Source organism: Ixodes scapularis, unplaced genomic scaffold (genome assembly GCF_016920785.2).
Source record: "Ixodes scapularis isolate PalLabHiFi unplaced genomic scaffold, ASM1692078v2 PGA_scaffold9__187_contigs__length_104089568, whole genome shotgun sequence".
Taxonomy (NCBI): Eukaryota; Metazoa; Arthropoda; class Arachnida; order Ixodida; family Ixodidae; genus Ixodes; species Ixodes scapularis.
Genome location: NW_024609884.1, coordinates 6,157,699 through 6,180,538, shown reverse-complemented (window position 1 = coordinate 6,180,538; position 22,840 = coordinate 6,157,699). Strand labels below are relative to the sequence as shown.

At 47.1% G+C, this 22,840-nt stretch overlaps 1 protein-coding gene across 1 annotated transcript in view; it reads right to left on the bottom strand.

Annotated features, from left to right (window-relative positions):
* LOC8036556 (GTP-binding protein RAD) overlaps positions 1-22,154 on the bottom strand; it is a 73,052-nt gene extending 50,898 nt beyond the window's left edge. Inside the window, exon 1 of the mRNA XM_040499645.2 lies at positions 21,777-22,154. Coding sequence (XP_040355579.2) covers positions 21,777-22,077 — 301 coding nt within the window. The 5' untranslated portion in view covers positions 22,078-22,154. The remainder of the gene's footprint in view (positions 1-21,776) is intronic.
* Between the last annotated feature and the right edge of the window lie 686 nt (positions 22,155-22,840).

The window sequence follows — 22,840 nt, the reverse complement described above, 5'->3', positions numbered from 1 at the left end:
GTACGTGGCGATGTTCAAATCACGGTGTTCAATTTGGTATTTTCATACCCCTAGTGTTTATCTCTTCTATGCCGCCACTTCCGGAGCTGAGCAGCGAGAAATAAACAAAATAATGAGACGGCACAGTCGAGACCTTATCTTTCGTGAGCTGTTCTTTAGTGTAATCGCGCAAATAAGAGATTCAGTTCAGTAGAGATTTTTTTTTAAAATATTCTAGCGATTGAACAAGATGCTTTTCTTAACACCAAGTTCCCAGAAAACAACGTCGAATGTTCGATAAATGTGGTCTGTGTAGCACCTGAAGCACGGGTAAGAAAAGGCGTTCCCCTCGCACAAGCGAAACTTGCCGTCGTTCCCATCAATTTCTCTTCCACTTCCACGTTCGGAAGTCTTCGCTGTGCAGAGAGTTAAGAACACTCCAGCTCAGCCTCGGGCCATCGAGACGAGGGCCCTTGCTTTGCGCGTAGGCGAGATTCCTGTCCGCTGCGTCGCTTCGAGAGTGGCGTCGAACAAGGGGCTCCGCTTACTGCGGTCCCCAATCCCGATGGCGCTCGTGTTCTGTTTTTGCACGTATGCTGGGCTTCCGTCTTCATCGCGCTTTCGGTGCGCATCGCTCGCGACGTCGCCAAGGTCTTCCTAAAAGGGCATCCGAGGCGGCAGCCGCCGCCGACCGGAAATAAGCGCTTTCCCCGCTAACACTTAGCTGTCACCGGACGTCTCGAAGGTGCGACAGGTGCGTCGGAGAGAATCGCGCCTCCGCGAGAAAAACGCAAGTGCAAAGCTCCAGCGGCGCCTCCCAGAGTAAAAAAGCATGCGCAAACAACAAGAAACACGTGCTAAGAGAGAAAAACAAAAGACAATGAAATTTAGGTAGAAGTTTTTCCCAACGCTGTTGTTGTTGTTGTTGTTGTTGCTCTCGTTGTTGGTGTTGTGGTTTTTTTTTTTTTTTTAATGCACGTAGCAAATCTATAATCGGGTTTAGTAGGAAGGTGAAATTTAGGGACGAAGAAAAAATCTGGAAGAATGAAGAAACGATAAGTATCAAACAGGCAACCCTCAAGAAAGCGTAGAAACTAGTTTACCGAGGGAGACGGGTTTAGTAGTATGGAACGCTATGGTCTTGTACTTTTCTTTCTTTTTGCAGCGTACTTTTTTTTTCTGTAAATTGCATTAAAAATAGAATAACTTCATGCCTATAAACACATTGTACCTCATCCACCATAATCATTTGACCTTCAACTTTCGGATTATCGTGTGTTTTGCCCAATAAAGAAGGGACTTGGTGGAAAAAAAGTTCCGTTCTGTAAGGTGGTTTAACTATCGGCACAAGACTATTACTCAAAAGATTAAAAAAACAAAATTTAAATCAAAAATTTATTTGATTTATACCACAATTTGTTTTTTCTCATGAAAATCAGATCATTTTATTTAAACCACTGCAGCTAGAAAACAGTAATTCTTTACCACAAGATGCATTTTTCAACAGAGCAGATTGATTGATCAATTACTGTAAATTACCGTGTAAAAATGAATTACTGTAAATGTGAAGCACAGTTTCTTTAACGACTTTTTGTTGCTGTGATTCCCACCATACTAAAGCAAAAACAGCTTGATTTTTTTTTTTAGTTAGATAAAAAAAAAAAAGCTTGGTTTGCTCTTTTTTTTTTTGCGTTTTGATTTAGCTCAAATAGGACGAACAATGCGGAAGGTAGAAACCAAGCTCAACGCTCCAAATTTCTCGAAAGAGCACTCCTTTTTGATCGTGTTCAGCCTTATATCGATATTTTTCGTTCGATGATTCTTTGATTTAAATACAAACCAAATGCACACAGAGAAAGCTTCAAGTGATAGACAAATGGCGAATAAAAAATATTTATTTTCAGGTTTGTTCATGCTGAAAAAAAAAAGTTAATTTGATTTAAATCATAATTGTATAACTGAGTGATTGAAACACAATTTAAATCACAATTTATATTATGATCTAAATCGCAATTTAAACCATATAAATTTTGATTCTCCGCCCTGGTAAAAATGCAAACAAAAAAAAAAGATTGAGCTTCTCTTTTTTACATTATTTTTCTTGAGGACGTTCAACGATATGTACTGAATGGAATGAAATGCGTTATAAGTAATGAGCGTATCGTCACTTTTAACGCCCTCCCTATTTGGTAATTATGTGAATCTGAGAAATGTCTTCTCGGACTCACATAATTAATAAACGACGTTTGATTGTACAGATGCCTTTAAGGACCTAAGCTCTATTGCGCGAAGTACTAGAATATGGTGTCAAGACAACCACCCAAAAAATTTACCATTACAAGGATCGCGCATTTGCTGAAAAAAAAACACACAAAAAAAACCAAAGTTACATCGTAGGAAACTCCGGGTGTCACTGGAGTTATCTGATTTTTTTTTTTTTTTTGTCATTCTTCGCTATTGCGCGTTCACGGTGTATTTAAATCTACATGCTTTCAGTGTTTCCGTGGTCACACAAAATATGTTTCGTGGATTTTACTACTACGTATTAATACTAATGGGGTTTTACCTCAGGCGACCTATTACTTCTGAAATATTCCGAGTTTCGTACCGCAAGTGTACTTGACTAAAAAAAAGAAGAAAAACTGGGGGAAGTTTTAGTCAACCAGTTTTAGGTTCACAGTCTTTGTGATGAAAACAAGGCAGAATTTTGAATTGTGGCTGTATTTTCTTTCTCGATTGTTGCGCATCAAAACGTCCATGTATCCTTTACGTTCTTATTCTGAAACGCCTGTGTCTGTACCATGCATAAAAACTAACTATAGCGCGTTCACATTAAATTACATCGCAACCAAAACATCGAACTCCCATCCCCAAAGACCAACTGGCATTCCATTCTTTGAGAAAAGCGATACGTGTTTAATTTGTACACATACATTCTGCATGATTCATCCATATGTTTTGTCTCTATCCGTCCTTCTCTCTTTTACACACACTAGCATCTCTCACACACAAATACCTTATAGACATACATAGGCAGCAACTGTTTATTATCTGGCTTGTCTCTTTCTTTTCTTGTCCTTGTCTCTCTTTCTTTTCCTTTTTTTTTTATAACTGTTAGAAGCTTATTTTATCGAAAGCTTTTTCTGCTTCAGATTTTACATTGGAATCCTATAATGTTTTTTTTTTCTTTGCCTTTCAGTTGGTTTTATATTTTTTTTTGTTTGTATCATGTGTACCACAATTGCTCGTTTGCTTTGTTCAAGTTTCTTCTTGTTCTTGTTTGCTAATTTTCGATCGCTAACTAACCCTTCAACAGTTATTTGGAAAACTTTAAGACCCCCACCTGAATGAAGATCTTAGAATGAACACCATGTTTGTAAATCAAAACACATTTTGACTTTCCATGTACGTCCTGTTTGCATAAGCATCTCGACACGCACGAAGGCCTGAGCCGAATTACTGTTTCTTCACTGCCTGAGCATCGTTGCGCATGCATACTTCCTCAAAGCGATTTATGCCATTTTGCAGGAGCTTAATGCGCAAACTATCCACGACGGGAGCCGGTGTTAAAGAGCGCGCGTACCGCGCTTAATCGACACGAGTAAGAAACATGTCGCGGGACAACGTTGTCCAGAGCGGGCTTTCGTCCTTCCTCCCGTCTCTGCGCAAAGCCTGCATAGCCTCGCCTCAGCCCACACCTGTTTCATCAAAGCTGCCCGCCCTAGAGTGCTTTCCGATACCAACACCCGGCACTGGGCTGGACACATAGAGAACGCAAATAATAGTAATCCTAATATTGATAGTAATCACAAAAAAAAATATCGAGATTATGTCGGTCTTCTTGGGGAAGAGCCAGAATTCCCGTTCCTGGAAAGCCGATTAATGCCTTTCTCGTTAAACCCTTCCGCTGGTCGCAGCAGCTGTCCAGTCACATTCTGATGCCGTCTTTCACGCGGCACTTTTCTTTTTAAGATCTCATGATCTTTTTTGTTGTTGTTGTTGTTGTTGTTTTCGCCTGCGGGGACAGTATTTTTTGTCGTTATTGCTGCTGATGTTTTCGACTCGTGCCCCTTTACGAAGCACATGCATGACGCGCGAGGTCCATTTGTGACCGTTGTCGCCTTCCTATTCGCTTCGTAAGGGGCCGTCGTTATAGAAAGCCAAAAGTACCAATTCTCACGGGAGAAAGAAAGATCCGTTAACCCCCTTTTTGCCAGGTGCCGTGAAAGGTGCGCGAAAAGCCACCGGCGAAAAGACGACGCACAAGAAGCCCGGCGGATGAGTGTCCCTCTCAGCGAGCAGATCCGCCTGGCGCTCAACTTCTCTGCGGTTGGCGATTTGCTGACATGGCCCCTTATTCCCACTGATCTCTGGTTGCGTCGATTGCTCTCCGGTTTATCCGCCGCCACAACGTTAACCGCAGCTCAAGAGAACTAGGCACGAGCTTTCCCTTCTCGAGACCACCTGTCATTGCTCTTCATAATTCATAATTGCTCTTCATAATAAGATGAAATAAAATAACGGACAACACAAAATCTCAAACGCAGCTAGGTTTATTCGTGAAGGAACAGCACTATACAGTCCCCTACACGGACAGGAAAGAGGAAAGACAAAATGCATGCTGCTGCAAGGATTTGACGGAACTAAGTTACACAGACTGACCTCCAAACTAGAAACCGGAGTCCGGACCAACAGCAGACACCCACTGCCAAGCGGCCCGACATGATAATCCCCGTCAAGGCTATGTGAACCGAACGGAAGACAGCAATCCCTATCCAGCCCACGCCAAACCCCTACCCCTCGACACAACCAACAACACAAAACAACACAAAAACTCACAACAAAAGAAACTTTTTCACGCGTTCGTTCAAAATTACAGACGGCTGGCTTACACAGTTTCCGTGGCCACTTATACTTAAGGTTTCTTTTATGATTCTTTTAAACGAATCACTTTTTTACGCAAGATTGAAGTTTCTTCCCGTAATGGCTAGCGCGCATTAAATTGAGCAATATTTTCGGCTAGTTCTGGTGATGGAGAGACATTTTTCACGCTTCTCTCGTGTTCTAAGAGGCGGTCATTTCCACACCGACCCGTATGGCCCACGTAGCAGAGCCCACAATTTTATTTCCTTCTTGTCTCAGGATTTAGATTAGGATGTTTCCTAACCAGCTCGACTGCACACTTTCGTTTCTTGCTTTTGTTTTCGTTTTTAGATGCTCGCGCTAAACATCTGCGGTGCTGGGAGGGGCAGCTAAAGCCCGGAGCTCGCCCTTGCAGCTTCTGCTATGCTCGCACTTGATGGGAAAAGGAATCTATAGACAATTGCAAGGATGGCGCCACAAGTGGTGCCCCATGCGTGCAAGCGCGTGCAACGCGCGGGTGAACGTAGCTTTGGCAAGCTCGTAATCGCACGGGCGTGCCTGCTCGAGCAGAGACATGGCGGCGGCCAGTCGCCCAGCTTGCAATCGTCTATACTCCGCTCACTTTTTAAGCTGAGACTGCAGACAATGCCGCAAGCACGAGAGCTTGATGTAGCTGCTTTGAAGAGTTTTTTTGCGGAACGAGTGCTCGTGCTCTAATGCACGTCACAAAGGCCAGGAGCAAGCGCTAGCTCGTGCTTGTAGTTTTCAGTGCAGTCTCAGAGTAGAAAGGTTGCCTCACACTGCAGGCTGGTTCACACAGGCCCGTGTTCTTATGTTACGTTACGAAAAGTCACCAGGAAATCTGTACTTCGTATTAAGCGTGGCTACCAATACAAGGAGATTGCCTGGCACGCGACATTCGAGACACGCATGTTTCGGTGACGACGAGCTAGGACGGTGAGTTACCGTGGCTACCAGGGACACAAGGCTCGTCGTAACGTAACGTAAGGAGTTGAGCTCGGTTCAACCTTTCACACAGCACTGTTTTCTTACATTACGTCTAAGTCACCGAAACATTCGTGTCTCGAATGTCGCGCGCCAGGCTATCTCCTTGAATTGGTAGCCACGCTTAATACGAAGCACAGATTTCCCGGTGACTTTTCGTAACGTAACGTAAGAAAAGAGGTCTGTGTCAACGAGCCTTGCCCCATTTTCTTACGTTAAGTTACGTTACGAAATATTACGTTGAAGTCACCGGGACCTCTGTGCCAGTTCTAGGAGAAAGCATGACACGCGACATTCGAGACACGAATGATTTGGGTGACTTATACGTAACGTAACTTAACGTAAGAAAATGGGGCAGTGTGAATGAGCCTTCATTATCTTGTTTCCCAACGAATGAGCCCCCGCCGTTCGGTGGAAGTATAGCCGCACGTGCGGAACCCTTCTCAGAAAAGGGCCCCACGTGCTTGCTCACACGAGCAAAGACTCGGTTGTGGTCAGAGACATATACCATTACTTCCCCTAGCGCCAACTGCAACATTGTACCATATTCTTCGTTTCACTGTCAATTTTGCCGTTCTCAAGACCCAGCAAGCTGCAACGCGGAGACGTCTGTAACGAAAGTTCAAATTGACGCTCCGCGTATGAAACAAAAAAGTTTGACCGAGCAAGCACTTTTTTATAGGAACGTTTCACTGCTCCGATACTTCCAACCCATAGCAAGTTACGCGTCGTACGTTACGTTAACAGCGGATGGTTAATTGGAAAACGGTCTTATACGACCGCTCGTATTTATAGGAAGCGCCGCGGAGGACGCCGTCACAAGCAGGAACGAGTCATTAGCGACGCCGTCGCGTGCGAAACATTCCTGAGGGCGCGAATTCTCGCCCTTGGGCACTGCAAGAAGGCGGTGCCACGGCGTCATTAGCGCTACCGATAATTGGACGCGTTGAACCTGTGGACGCGACCGCCGGCTGGGCTCAACTCGGGCTCATTCCTTTCGGAACGCGACTGGTTTGTTTAGAGCACAAAAGAGGCGCGGAGCAAGAACAGCAAACAAAAGAAAACGCTCAGGTTTGGAGACAACAGAGCGGCATCGCTTTGTTTGCTGCGTTACGTTCTGCGATCTTTCTTCGTTAGGCGCGCCCGCTGCTGTCAAAAAAAGGCAGAATGAAGAAAAGGCTCAAGATGGAAGAAAGAATGAACATGTAGGACGAGGACGACACAACCACATCTTTTTCTTGTGAATTATCGAAGATATGGTTGTGTCGTCTTCGTGCTACATGTTTATTCTTCAATCTTGACCCGCACCAACACACTCTTCGCCCATTAATAAGAAAAGGCTAATTAGTCCGGGGGCGGGGAAGGGGGGGGGGGGGGGCCTTCGATGACTCGTAACACCATTGGATATGAGTGTGTGCGTAGCGGCGCAAGCAAACCTGAATAGCTTTCGTAAATTTAAATTGGGCTGCATCATTCTCCTCTGTTTTCTTTTCTTCCACAGAATTTATCTTTATACAGAATAGTAATTATAACATTATCAGCATTCCCACGCTTTGAAAATGTCGTTATCGTGTCAGCCCCATGCGTTCTTGCTTATAAAGGTTCGTCAAACAGTGTCGCTATTGTTGCCCGCTACAAAAAAAAAAAAAAAAAAAGAAATGACCGCGTACCGCGAGCAAGTTTGCAACCGATTTGTTCCTAAACCACGCATCAGCAACGTTATTTTTATAAGCTGCGTCACTCTGCTACACTTTATCATCATCATAGATCTCGAGATAAAATGTATGGCTTATTTTTTCTTAGTGATTACCATACGCATCCACACACAAAACATATGTAGAATTTTCTTTAGGCGTCAACGGCCCAGGTGCTGCAGTATCCGACGAAACGTACCACTATATTCACGTTTACGTTAGTTCATGTCCTCGTATCACCCCAAAACGCCTCTTCAAAGATATATTGTTTCTCCTTTTTTTACTTTTTTTTTCTTTTCACAGCGGATGACACGGACGTTTGAGACAAGCATATTTTGAGGTTCTTAGATCTTTCCCTCCACCGTTTCCGTCCCTTCCCAGTTCTCCCCGCTCGTTTCTCGCCCCAGACGGTTTTCCACAGAACTCGTTCATTTTCGTCCACTCAGTCGCAGCATCTTCAACTTTCAAAAAACAGAAGAACACAGACGCGCCCGCGCTCGGAGGCAAATTAACAGAAACAAAAAGCAGCCCCGAGGTGCAAGATGGCGCGGCCTACCCTGGCTCTCAAACGTTTCGCGGTGACGACATCTCACTTTGGCACAGACAAGTAAGCACACATCAGTGAGTCAAAAAAAAAAAACGAGAAAGAAAAAATTCCTTTGAGGTTCAGCGTCCCCTTAGAAGTAAGTGCGCCCTTCCACAGCCGAGCCATTGCCCTTTTATATATTGTGTTTTTATTTTAAAGCAACAAGACCGGACTTGGGCGTATACATATTGTCCCACACCAAGGCCGATTCAGTGGATAACGGCCCCCAGTTCACAGCTTCCTTGTTTTATGGCGGTTGTATTCTTGTAAACCGATGAAGACGGCGCCGTCTGCCAAATGACTGCCAAGGGGATAGAACAAAGAAGAAGAAAAAAGACCGCCATTACCTTTCAATTTGTGTTTGTTTTTTTCTTTTTTTTAAAAGTTGAGTTGTTTCTTGTATTTTCTTGTTTTAGTGGTTGCCTTCGGCTTTGCTTTCTCAGCGTTTTGGCGATTCCTTTTTCCCCCAAGTGCGGCCTCGTCTTGTGAAAACGCGAAACTATAAACAACGACCATCTTAAAACTTGCTTCGAGGAAAAGGCAACAAGAGAGGAGGGCGCAGAAGTAAGACTCCCGCGAGGAACAACATGCCTTTCGCATTATCGAAATATAACTTTTTGCCTTTTTTAGGCCGTCGGCTGTCAGCGAGACGAAGCAGGTGGTGGGATGGATCATGGAATCTCTACAACGAGGCTGTATTCACCTTGCTTTCCAAAACAAAATGTTCAACCTTACCGAACGCAGTTCTGCGACAAAATTGTTTATGCGGTCTCAGGCGTTGAAAGTGGAAAGTGATCACACGGAAGAGTGATTCTGCCTCCGCAAGGAATAAAGCAAAACGAGAAATTACGTTTAACCACATCATATTACTTCATCAACTTGTGCCAACGTCGCCATTCACTTCACTAAAATAACGGTACCATAAAATTAGTTATATACACCTAGTGCGGCACAATCATAGTGGTAATCAAGGACCTTTAATGCCGTCGCGCAATCTAAAAATATAAGAACGATTTGCTTCCTCGGAATGCGCTGCGAAACTCAGGGACAATGGGTTATGTGGAAAACCTGCCCCTTTCTCTCCGAATGAGCATCGTACAGGAGAGAAGTCGTGTAATCACTACCGCGTGGTGCACGTAAAAGACCCCGTGCTAGCAGTATTATACCGCACTGTCTAACTTTCTCATCTACAGCTTAGATATCACAAGTCCCTTGAGGAGACTTGATTCCCGCTGTCTAATCACCCTATACCATATGTCTGACTTTTTTGCGTCTTCCTCTCCTTTGGAAAGCTTGCTGACTTGATTGCGACGCGTTCAAGCTGAATTAAAAGGAGCGAATATGCGGCAAACAACCGACCAACTTCACTATAGGAGCACGTTCGCTTTTCGTGCGGCGCAATTGTTCTGACGCCAACGCTCAAAGGAAGCGCCGCCGGGTGAAATTTTTCGTTCTTTCGCACACGAAGAAGGCATAACGGCCTTAGGTCAACTCCACCTAGGTGCGTGCGCTTCTTAACCGTGACGCCAAAACACTACTGTAAAATAAGGTTCACGGATATGCACTCACGCAGTGCGTCATCGTCTGGTTTGTGTTCGGGTGAAATTAATCCGTCGACTGATACTCAGTGGGTTTTTTTTTTTTTTTTGCTTTTTCCCGTGACTAGCGAGCGAAATGACGATGTGGAGCATCGAGCGGATCACAGCTTGGAGCATTGCAAACTGAGGAGCGTGGATATAAACAACATTGGTGGTATAAACGGACGATACACACCTTGACAATTTGATTTGGTAGTGAGTACAGGTGGTTAACGCTGCTGTTCGAGCCGCCAATCGCGAAGCGAGGAACCTAACGCACGTCACATATACTTGACAGTATGATTGTGAGGGATCACGCTTAGAAAACATTTAACTGAAGCATTCAACGCGAGTCAATCAAAACACAGTGCCGCTATGCGCTCAGATGCTCCCGATGGCTCTGATCTCTAAAAAGTGGTTTGTACTTGAAGGCGACGATGAGCGCACGAGCTCCGTCGCCGACTCCGCTGCGCCAAATGAAAACGATTCCCTCGAGCGCGAAATGAGGTTAATAAAAAAAAAAAAAAAGAGTTTCAGTATAGATCGTATGTTACGGAAAGCGGGCCCAGCGGGCCGCGTGCTCAATCCATGCTTCGAAGTGACGGCACGAGCTCCCGCTAGCAAAGCGGAGCTCTATACTCAGTTCACCTTTAAAGCTGAGACTATACAGAAGCTCCATCTTCAGCGCAAGCTTTCCGCCCTTGCTAACGGTGAACGCGCAGACACGCGCAACCAAAGTACTTTGGAAGCCAGCGAGCTCGCGCTGGAGGCAGACCTCCTATAGTATCAGCCTAAGGGTGAAGGGAGTATATCTTACGATCTTTTAAAAGTCCCTACTAAGTGGCGTCGCTCAGCGTCGTTCGGAGTCTGTTAATGTTCCGGAAAAGCTAACTCTACAGCCGAATGGCATCCGAGCCGAGACACGCTTCCATCTCTCAATTTAGAGCAACCACAAAACAAAATATGCTGCGGTGACGATAAAAACGAGCCGAGGGAACCGAACGGAGGCGACCAAAACCTAATGAATTCCGTCTAGAGCCGCGACGTCAGAGTCACGTCGTCGACGACGTCACACGGGGGACGCGGACCTTTGCTCGGGTTTAAGAGCCGAATCCCCGAAGACGATCGCCGACCACTCTTGTCAGAGAGTGAGTGAAAAACAAGAGGCTATCCGTTACCCGAGGTTCGACGGATATGTCAAAGCGGAAAAATGTGCAGGGCGCGTCGCACAGGAATACCTCGGAGGCACGACTTATACTCGAGAGGATATACGCCATTCAGCGACGTCCGCCTTTCGTCTAACAAGAAGTATGAGCTTCGGGAGAATTGTCAGGCACACTATGTTAAGTCTGGATAACCTACCCGAAAAGACACGTACCGTTTTGTTTTAGTTGGGAGTAATAAAAGCGCCGCTTCAAATGAACGGACGTGCAGGCACGCGAACGAATTCAGCGCATTCTGGCTTTCGCTTACTTTAAACATTGTCTCGATGCGCCTTATCTTAAACGTCTGCCGTTATATGATCTGCGAGTTTGTGACGTGAAGCGTATCCAAGCCTAAGTCCAATAGTTTTTTGAATTAATATTAATATTTATTTATTTATGCATCGTAACGGTAGATCGAGCGCTCGTCGAAGTTTTCAAACTTTGGTGACGGCGACACTTTCACCGTGGGATTGAAATAGAAAATAAACCATTTACTGCCTGAGAACTATCAACGTCGGGTCCCATTCCTAGCTTGGGAAATAGGGGTTAGTCAGAAATAAAGTTCTTTCGCAACCAAAAAGGCGCTCTCTTTAATTGCCGGAAAGATGAGACAACGAGGTTCCTGAGAAGATGGGCTCGTGTTGCGAGCACGTCAACGCGCCGTGACGCTTTCGTCACCCGAGGAACGATTAAATCTTGAGTCGCTGTCCCCCCGCATGTGCGCAGTCCACCCGGGCGTCGGTGCGTTCATGTGCAACTGTCGCACGATGCTATACTTATCCGGTGGACACTGAACACCGCGATCCGGTCTCGCCCGTCGCGTCCCTGACAAAGCACGGCTGGCGGCTCCGCAGATTGCGTGGCAGTTGCACTGGAGGCCGGTGGCATTGCCGGCGCAAAGAAATCGGCTGTCGACGAGGCGAAACGGACAGGCTTTCGTGCGCAAAGTTAAAGACAAAACGAGCCCACTTTCCTCCACCGCACCCGCGTTCGCGGAATACCCGACAACTTTCAAGGTGTCCTCGAGAAGTGAATAGAGTTTGGTGATGTCGGGCCGCGGTGAGTTACGAAAACGCTGCTAAACGGGAAGGGGGGGAGGGGGGAAGGCAATTGAAGCGTTCCGACAACTCATGGTGACGTCACATGAGGGCAGCGGAATGGGGTGGGTTTTGAACGGGATATGAAGGGAAAGAAGAGCCAGAGGATAGGAGGGGAATGACGCTTCAACCGAACGGCTATCTTCAGGTATACTATACTCCGCGACAACTTTTCTTGGCAATGCAGTGGAAGGTACAGGCCCGCGTCCCCTCTCCCATTTTGAGTCTGCGCGGGCTCTCCTCCTCTCCCCGGAAATGGGGGAGGAGGAGAGCCTGCGTACACTCAAAATGGGAGAGGGGACGCGGGCCTCTACCTTCCACTGCATTGCCAAGAAAAGTTGTCGCGGAGTATAATGACAGATTAAAACAGTTGTGACGGCATGGAGTCAGAGGGGGAGGAAGAGGTCTCAATGAGTGAAGGAATGCGGGCGAGGGGGACGCTTAGGGCACCCCACGTGACCATCCATATTATCGTCAACAAAAAAAAGGGGGAGGGGGAGGAGGTAGAAATAGAAAGAGGATCGGGCGAAGGGGGAATGTCTAATAGTCGAAAGAAAGTGTCTTGTTTAGACCGGAAGGTAATTCGCCTTTAGCTTAAACACTAATCTGTTTTCTCCTTTTTTCTGTGAGATCGCTGTGCGGAAGCCTGATTTGACGACGCATCCTCGCATGTTGAATTCGGAATGATTCCTGGAGAAGAAGTGTTTAGATATGTGTGTGGAGAGGTCGTGTTTAAATTGGCCCGCTCTTTCTAGTTTGACAAGTCTACGCTGTTCTCAGGAGCGTTCGTGGAGTCGGCGGTCAGTTTCGCCGAAATATAATAAGGTCGGGAAGAGCGTGCAGGAAATAGTGTATATCAGATAAGAAGATTCACGCGTGTGACTGTCAGGGATTTCCATTAGCAGGTTGGGAGAAGGGCCGGTATGTTTGCACGTAAGGCATTTCGGGGCGCCGCATGAGGTGGTACGCGGGGAGCAAAGTCGGAAGTTTTGTGGACCGGCTGCTGCGTATATAGAAGGCAGCGTAAGTTGGGCTGTCGACGGTAAGTTAGGGCGGGTGCTTTAGAAATAACTTCAGTGTTTGCGAGGTGGGAAGTGGAGTCCATGATTAGTTTGCCGAGCCTGGGTATGAAGGGATGGAACGTAAAGATGAGGGAGTTGCACGGCGGTTTAGATCTAGGTTGGGCAAATAGGGCGTCGTGCCGCGAAATGTTAGAGACGCGACTGCTCGCATTGCGCAGAAGGCCGAGTGGGTAACTGCATTCAACAAAGAAGGCGGTCATCGTCTTAAGCTAATGACGAAAATCGATGGCGTCGCTGCAAATCCTACGGAGGTGAAGGAATTGTAAGAAGGGTATAAAGTTGATTTTGGATCTAGGATGGTTTGAGTTGAGAAGGTCAGTGTATTTATAGTGCACCGAGGTGTGGGACTTGTAACCGTCACTAGTTATTTTAAAGTCTAGGAAGTTGACAGAAGATTCCGATATCAGTGAGGTGAACTTAAGGGAGGCGTGGGATTTACAAAATGCATTGGTGATGCGGTCAACTACGGAAGGGGTGCCGAAACCAAGGATGTCGTCAATAAAACTGTCATAGAACTGAAAGTGGGTGTGGGAAGCAATTAAGGAGGGAGTGCTCGACGTAGCCGACGAAAAGGTTGGCGAATGAGGGGTCCATCTTAGTGCCCATTGCTACACCACATTTTTGGAGATAAAAGGAGTTGCTGAATTGGAAGTCGTTTAGTGTTAGGACGAATTCGGCGAGGCAGATTGCGGTGTGAGACTGTTTTTTTTTTTTTAGAGGGATGCTAATCAAAAAAATGTGAGAGAGCTGTAGTCTTTCGGCGTGAGAAATTACCGTATAGAGAGAAGCGATGTCCATTGTTAGGGTGATAGTGTCGGGAGTCGGGGTCGGATTAGGCAGGCTTTGGGGGATGTCTGCTGTGTCTTCTGAGCAGGTTTTGTACAATGGGCTGAAAGACTGAATAGACAAAAGCGGAGATGAAGTAAGTGGGGCAGGATATGGCGGACACGGTAGTCGTAAATTATCGGAAGGAGGTAGAATGAGGTGGAGTGGGGATGACGAACGATTAGGAGATTTGCAGCGGAGAAAGGAAGTTGGTTTTGATTAGGAGCGTTACGGTGGTTGTAATTTTATCTTTGATAGGCCCTCGCCCGTATTCCTCCACTTATTGAGTTACCGACCTCTTGCACATTACCTGACAACTTTTCCTCCTCCCTGTCTGACTCCACGACGTCACATCTGTCAGGTGCTTCCTCCGTCTTTTGTATCTAGGTTGTATATATATTCTGATCTGTCATTTCCCTTCTTGTATACCTGGAGAAGACCGCTTGGTCGAAGCGTCGTTCCCCTCTTTTCCTCTAGTGGTTCTTGTCTTTCCCTTCATATCCCTACTACACTCGAAAAATAAAAAAAGCCCGTGCGTCTACTTTCCCGCACAACACTCGGAGAACTAATCACCCTAATTTACGGTAGCAGCTCAGCGAATGACGATGCCGAAACACATGTTGTGACATTTAGAAGCAATGTAAAACGTCGCACTTGCATTGCTTAATGTCACAATTAAGACTGCGTTTTTTTGTCTAAACATATGTTTCGGCATCGTCATTCGCTCAGCTGAGCCCTTAAGTTGCGGTGATTGGCTCTCCGAGTGTTGTGCGGGAAAGTAGATGCACTGGCTTATCTTAGGGTGTAAAAGAGAACGGTAAGCGCACCAGGTAAATATAACGATAAATAAACGGACACCTAAAAAAAAAAAAAAAACTATATTACAGATACAGCAACTTTGGGTCGGACCTCAACGTAGAGGAATGCCGCTTGTATTTAAAACCACCTTCTAATGTGTCCGCCGCCCTTACTACAATCAATGGAGGCCCGTGTTCAAGGCTTAAATTAATTAAACACGTTTTTTCCCAATACTAAAACATCGAAGACGTATCTGTGAACGCGACAGGACGTTAAGCCTGGTTCAGACATTTGCGTTTGACTGCGTTTGACTGCGTTGCGGCAGCGAGAAACCAGGACATCCGTGCTGCTTATATCGCGTGCCAAGATGATTCCTAGAATTGGATTCCACGCTTCATACGAAGTACAGATGTGCCGGTGACTAGCTTTCGGTTCTCGACGCAACGCAGTCAAACGCACTCAAACGCAAGTGTCTGAACCGGCCTTAAGTGTAAGGTAACACTTCCGCGTGTCTAGGTGCCCACGTGTGAGTCTAGGTTTGTTATGCCGCTACCACGTGTCGCGAGTGCACAAGTAATGGACATACATCGTAATACCTCCTCGCGTGTGCGCCCACACGCAGAGCTGAGGGAGCCCGACTCGCATCGTTGGAACCTAAACTCCAAAGCGTCCTTCGCTTGACAGATACGAATCCGCATAGCGTTGCAGCTTATCTGAGAGGTCACTAAAACTGGAAGAAAAAACGCGCTAAGCGCGAAGCCCAAATCCCTCCCGCTGTTTAAGCTAAGTCGGTCAACCGCGAGCAGGTACACTAATTGCGTCATTATGAAAATTAATAGTGGCGCCTCATTGTCGTCAAAGTGCTCCGAAACGGTGCTCTTCTCGTTTCTCTTCGGGAATGTTTCGAAATCCGTGGCGATGGCGAGGCAGTGGTGGCAGATACGCTTGGCCCGAATTTTAACACGTCATAATGAATTCATTTTGTATGTTCTCCTTCTTACGTTACGTATTTAGATCGCACAGAGGCAGCGCGGCGAAAGGTCGTATTGCAAGAATATCCGAAGACACCCGCAAATAGCGTGGCTGCGGTAATTAGAACCGGCCCTTCGCGAGCATATTTAAACGGAAATTAAAAAAATACGGTAACGTTAGGCGGCTTCGAGTTAAGCGTACTTTAAGCGCAAATATAATGATTACACCAGGGTGCGATGGAGGGCGAAGTCAGGCGATTTCAGGTAAATGCTCGCGGGCGTTGAATGCAGCGAGGGAATGGGACTTAATGGAAACTTAACTTCTTGGTGCAGGAATCAGAGACTGCGTCACAAAGAAGATTATTTTGGAATATACCGTCATTTAAAACAAAAATCGAGAACTGTTTTTTTTTTTTTTTTTTTTTGGCTTGCAGGAATTTGATTCGGGATTCGGGAATCAAAAATCAAAACGTCGTAAAATTGAAGTAACAAATCTATAAAAGTAGGGACTTTACGAGCGTGTTGATATACGTTTCAACTCGAAAGACGATAAAAGCGAAACAAGCTTGCTGCGCTACCGGCAGTTGGTTTTCTTCTAGCGTGGAATAGTAAACAAACCATTAGGCAAAGACAACCAGAGGCACCGCGAGCGAGTCCGGGTATTCAGTGAAAGAAGTAATCTCCAGGAAACCTTCTAAAAGGCAGCCGACATATCACTGGATTCCTCGGGCTTCTAAATGCCCTAAGAAGCTCTCGCCAAAACGTCGGCGTGTGCGAAGTGTCGGCGAAAGGGATTTAGTTGTCGAGAATTACTTTATAAGAATTATCTATTACACGTGCGTGCAACTCTGTGATGTCTTTTTTTAACCTTGAGGTTGCATCATTCAGAGGTGCATCCGTTCTTTGGGAAATACAAGGAGACACAACGATATTAGAGGAAATTGGGTTGCCACCGGTTTTGAATCCGAGCTTAGCACTGACTAATGCCCGCCGCAACTGAATAAAATCTAAAAGCGAAAAAATGTGTATACGGTATATTTCTTTTTCGGTTTTGATTTTTAGTTTCGTGTCATTATATCAGTATCGGAGAGACCTCGACGGAGCTTCTGAAGCTCGGCGTGAACGAGAGGCAGCAATCCAACTCCGATATCCGGGACACTGCACGTTCCTCTTGCAGCACATATGGTCGGAGTAGCGATTCGAACGACTCCGCGAGGGCGTCACTACGGAAAAAGCGTGTTGTTGTTGTTTGGAAACTGCTCGTCGAACCCCGCAGCCGAAAGGGAAAGGAATGGATAGGATTCAATAAGTAGCGTTATCCCATCGACAGGAAATAGTGAGAGGGAGAGAAAACAACGACACGCATTCCAAAACTCTCGGTCAAGACACGCCTACGATAAATAAGACTGACATATAAGCAACGAAGACCACCAAAGCAGCTAGAGACGAGACCGGGCGGTCGTTTAAAGCTTTCATAACTTTACGCGTAGGTACCTTTGAAGATAGTACCTTTCACGCGAAGGTATCTTTGGCAGGCTTAGACTCAACTCGTGCTGACTTCAAGGGCACTAAGATACTTTAAGCCTGCCAAAAGTACCATCGCGTGCATGCTGCACGTGTTTGAGGCTTGTCGGTGTCGGTTGTTTGCATTTGTCGCTCTTGTGAGACTCGGGCATAAGTATGCATAATGGAGTAACATAAAAATAAAAATTTACACGACCTTGCCTTATCAGCGCCGACGCCGAATACAGAACAAAAAATACATCTCGGAATAGCGGACTCGTTTGAGTTGGCAGTTCATGCCTCGTGTCAAGCGGTTGACTCACAGCAGAATACCCATGAAAGCTTCTGTTGATGAAATCGCTAGAAAACATGACAGAGTCTGGAATAGAGTCAGATGGGAATCGCGTTGTCATAGGGAGTAATCTATATGATCCAAACGCCGGTTGTGCGTCAGATCGTGCTGGGACGCAGGTGCTGCCCGCCTTACTTTTTTTTCTTTTTTTTTTTTTTTCAATGCGTGTGCGTCGATAGTGAAGAACTTATGACGCACAACCTGTGGACAGCCTACTGCTTTTATTCGTGGCCACGTCACTCACGCCTGTGAACCAACACCACCTAGAAGGTATGAGGTCATTGTTTCCAGCTCAAACGGCAAACACGATCAAGCTCGGCGAGAGTCGGCGCAAAGGAGCCGACGTCTTGGCGTCGCCGCCTGCTGGCGTCGCGCTTCTTGTCAGACGCTGCAAGACGCGCTGGCCGCGACGCAAGCCAGGTGGCGCTGCGTGGATTTGATGACGCAGCTTTTGTCTTCTAGGTGAAGCGAAAGCACTCTTGGAACGCTGCCATTTCAAATGTCTTCAACTACTAATCCCAACTATAAGATATGGCCATGCGTCCTCCAACTTGCACGCAGCAGCGCCTGGTTTGCCTGACTCGGCGTCACCGCGAGCGCGTCTCGCAGCCTCCAGCAGTGAGCGCGATGTTAAGGAGCAACGCATCTGCCGCTCTGCGGCTTACTCTCGTCCAGCTCCAGCGTCTCTTGGGGTCACTAACGACCACGTGATGCCTTGTCTTCTAGGTGGTGCTGCTTCAGCTCGACTGTGCGAGTGGAATGCGCATAGTGAGAATAGCAAGCTGACGGGCCGTTCTTCCCAACAGCACTGGGAAGAATGGTACTTCAAATGCCCGTATGGCGGAGCCACTTCGACTCGCAAAAGGACGCGCTCTCGGACACCGTGTGTCTATGCAATGCATGAACACTGCCCTCGTGTAGTCAATCGCGTTCTAAGCCGGACAGTGATAAGCTCAACTTTTCTTTCGCGACGCAAAAGAGTTATTTCCCGCGGGGCCTGGTTCTCAGAACAGTGATACTCACCAATTTATTACACGGACGCGAACAGTGGTAGAAAATGAGTCGAGTTTAAGGCTGTTTGGAAATTAGAAAAAAAGAAAAAACACTCAGCATTCATGAACGTAACAGATGTGTAAGGGTCATCGCAACATGTCAGCCGTTTAAAGATTTCCTTCCGACCCTCGTTTGTTGCTCTTCCATAAACACCGTATGTTCTCATTTTGTTCACTGTTACGCGTATCGATCTTTGAAGTGGAAGCCGTCGTTATCAAAGCTCTTGGAAGCCGTTTATTGAGGTCTCGCCGACGGCTGCTTTGTTATTAGCGTGTCTAAGTGGACACTACGCGAAAAAACAAAAACCAAGGGGAAAACAACCCAAGCCGGTACCCGCCTACACATGACATGCACACTAACATAAAGAAGTCGATTTCATCGCCCGTAGTATAACTTAAATATTTTACGAAAAACGTTGTGTTTTTCAACCGTAACAATCACAGCATGTAATGATGCAAGTAAAAGGATAAAATGGTATGCGTATAACTAGAAAATAAAAAGGTCCCAGATAAAATAAAAAGTGAAATTTAAAAAAAAAAATTGTACGGTATTTTTTTTTTTTTTTTTGTGAGGTAGGGAATAATTGAAGTTTGTAAAATTTTCAACATAGAGTCATAAAAATCAGCAGGCCTCATCTAGAGCCACTAAATAAGCTACGCTTCAGAGTAACGACACTTAACCTTTTTGGGGTTTAAAATCGTGGTTGCCAGTTATCTGAAGCTTTATCTGAAATCACAGGAAACGCTTTTCTGTCCTCCGCAAATGTATAAACTGTTCGCGAACGAGCAAAGCAATATTACATGGGCTTCCTACCACCGACTCTAATGCTGAGGAACTCGCACTTTTGAATCATGACGATCGGCAGTTCCGTCTGCTACGCACTAAGCACCAAGATGGCGGCGCTTATAACAAAACCGGGGAACAGAGTGTCGATACTCTAAGCGCAGCTCATTTATAGTGGTTCTAGCCTCATCTATTTGTGTCTCCCTTTTTTATCAATATATTTCGAACCTGTAATCGGGCGTCACAATAGAGGAGCTCAAGAGCACCCGACGAATACGACGGTTTGCAGCGCGGTTCGATAGGCAGCAAGCGAGAGTCTAAGCAAAACAAAATATGCTTATCGCGGAGGGAAAAGTTGCGAATCGGAACGAACACGTTTGAAGGCTAAGCTTTAAGGGGCCAATGAATTTTGGGCTGGGATAAATAATTTTAGATTGGAATCTTACTATTCGCATATAATTTAATGGGTAAAAAAAAAGGGGGGGGAGGGGAGTGTAGAAAGTCAAAAGCCTGGTTTTCGGTACGAAAATTTAAAAACATAGCGGACTATTTCGTACCTCCTTTCCTTCGAAATCTTTCCGACTTTTGACTGTGATGCATCCGCGGTGCCCGAGCACGTGAGCCGAACCCATATCACGCATGGGACACGAGCACTGCGTCACTCGAACGCATGCGCTCGTCAATCAATCCGTCCACGAATCTTTGGATTCGCGTTCCCGGCCCAATAAGTGCCCTGACGGCACTTATCACCGCTTCCGAATGACAAGTTCCGTGGTGTGCTTTAGCACGGCGGATGCTTGGAGTCATCGCCTCTGCCGCCCAAGCACGTCACGACCGTGTGATTTCTCGTTTCGCTTTTGAGCTAAGGGGGAAAGGTAAGGAGGAAGAAGTTGAAAAATCATTTCATAGTCCCTTTAATGAACTCTCGCGTAACGTAATCAGAGTTCCTTCTTGCGACCACGGTGTGTGACTAACGTTTAGACCTTTGAAACGCCGCTTGCCATTTATTGCGTAATATTTCTTTTACAAACATTGTGTGTCAAACAAGATTTCACTAAATATTTCTTCACAAACTTTGCTTGCCGGACATAGAGTATAGAATTCCGCTAAAATCGTGCAATATATTTCTGATGAAAAGCGAGGGTTTGGATGATGTACATAACATTTGAAAGGGTTAGAGCAGTTTCGTCAACCTACGAGCTAGCGAACGCGTTTTTGTCAATTGTGCTGACATTTTTTCTCTGCGTCTAAACGTGTATGAAAACAGCAACGCCAACAAAGACGGTATAGCAAGTTGTCCGGAGTCGCCGTCTTCAGAAAGACGCTCGTCGAATTTTTCCAGGCGTCTCTGTGAAAGTTTACAGGAACGGTCTCGGACACGTTGACAGTGACGGGCGCCTGCCAATTTCAAGATCGATTGACTTCAGTTCTCGTTGTTGGTGGTAATAATAACTCGTCATCGTCAACGGCATTTTCGTTTTAAGAGCAGAAGGTTCTATACGACAGGTTTCGCAATGAGTGGAATTTGCTCAGTTTTTAGCCAAAAATTATATTTTTTTTCTAAACTATTCTGTCCCATTTCTTATGTGTTTCTTCTGTAGTTGGTAAAAACAAAACACAAGATATTGATCGTAACTATAATTTATAGGCTTGAACACTTGCGACAACCATTGGGATAGTTTACACTGAACACAAACTGTTAGTAATTGGAGCTTCAGCAATGTAACCAACTAGCATTATTATAGATAAAGGTGTCTTTATTGAACGTGTCTCGGCACGACTCTCTCTGCTGAACCAAATAACAGACGATATAGTTTTCAAGAAAACGCTTTAAGATGTAACCCGAGTATTGAGAACCCTGAGACGGCCGGAGAATTCGTCGGAATCCTAACTTCACCTGCCATTTCAAATACTATGGTGTGCCGTGAATCAGAAACCGTGCCTTCAAGAAAATAGAGGAATTTTTTGCATAATTCTAGTAGCCCTTCTACAACCGTATAAAATATAATCTCGAATAAAAAATTTGGGTACAAAGAAAGCTTTGGTGCTCGAGCGAATGACTTCGAGCATCAAAGTTTGCTCAAACCCAGTCATTAACCGTGCTACAGGACCTTCGCGACGCGCAGAAAAAGATGGTGCCAGGTTTCAAATATAACCGTTCGAGGTTACCATGCAACGCTAAACACACGTAGCCGACGCTTCGGCGCGCTCGTCTTTTTCACGACGTGCTGCGAGATGACAAGCCTTTCGACCGATGTTCCAAGTCCGAGCTAAGCGAGCAGCTGATTTCGAAGCGCCAGGAAAGCCCTTTCCCGCCCTCCTTCCCCTCCCCTCACTGGCCGACCGCTCGCGCATTACCCTGGGCCCGTCTGCCGCGTAGTCGAAGCTAAGCGAGCTGCTTACCGACAGAACTGTCGTAGGAGCAGATGTATTCGGACGTCATGAACTGGCTGGTGAGCGACGTCTTGCCGACCTGGCTGGCTCCAAGCACGAGGACCCGGTGGCGCGCCAGTGGCGAATCTGCCGTCCTGGTGACCACGAGCTCGGGCGGCAGCGAGGCCAGGGCCGTCGGGTCGTGGGAGTCGACCCGGAGCGCCGCCCGGTCGGTCCGGGCCACGCCAGCGTCGGCGAGCCACGGTGGCGACTGGCAGAGCTGCTGCAGCGAGCTGACCACGCGGCCGTCGCCGTCGAGGGAAGCGCACATGTAGAACTTGTCCGAGACGACGTCGCTGGATGCGTCGCCCGTCTCTGACGGCGACGCCGACACGGACGAGCTGGGCACCGCAAGTTTGTGGCCGCTGCCCGTAGAAGACACGCTGTGCGTGCTCCGAGACTTGGAACGGAACGAGTCCCCCCGGTTCACGATGCCCTTGGAGGTGACTGCGAAGTTCCGGAGCCGGAGCACGTCGCCGGCCTCGTCGGTGGGCAGCGAGTTGTTGGACGAGCCGCGCGAGTCGTTAGAGCCTCCGTCGAGGGCGTCCCGGTGCACCGCGAGCATGTCGCCCGGGATGCTGGCGATCCTCTGGCGGAAGTGGTAGTGCAGCGACTGGGGCCGCCTGGACGTCCGCATGGACTGGGACCGGCTCACGCAGCTCGAGGTGTCCTTCTGGGGCGACGCGGTCGCCGAGGCACAGCCGTTGCTGTGGCTGCCATGGTATCGGTGGGGCGACGAGCGAGGCTTCCTGCGGACGCTGTGGTTGGGGCTCCGCTGCTGCTGGCGCGATGGGCTGCGGGCCCCAGCGGCGGCGACGCCTCCGGTCAGCAGCGTCTCCGTGGCCTCGCACACCGACGCCTGGCTCGAGCCGGCCGACGTCCGGCCGATGCCCGCACTGCGTGTCGGCGAGGGCCGACGTGGAGGGAAGTCCTTCTCCAGGGCCATGCTCCCGCCGGAGGCGCCCAGAAGCCGGGGCTCGGGACTCCGGCTTCGGCGAACCCCGTCGGCCGTCGGGTCGGCTCGGAGCGGCCGC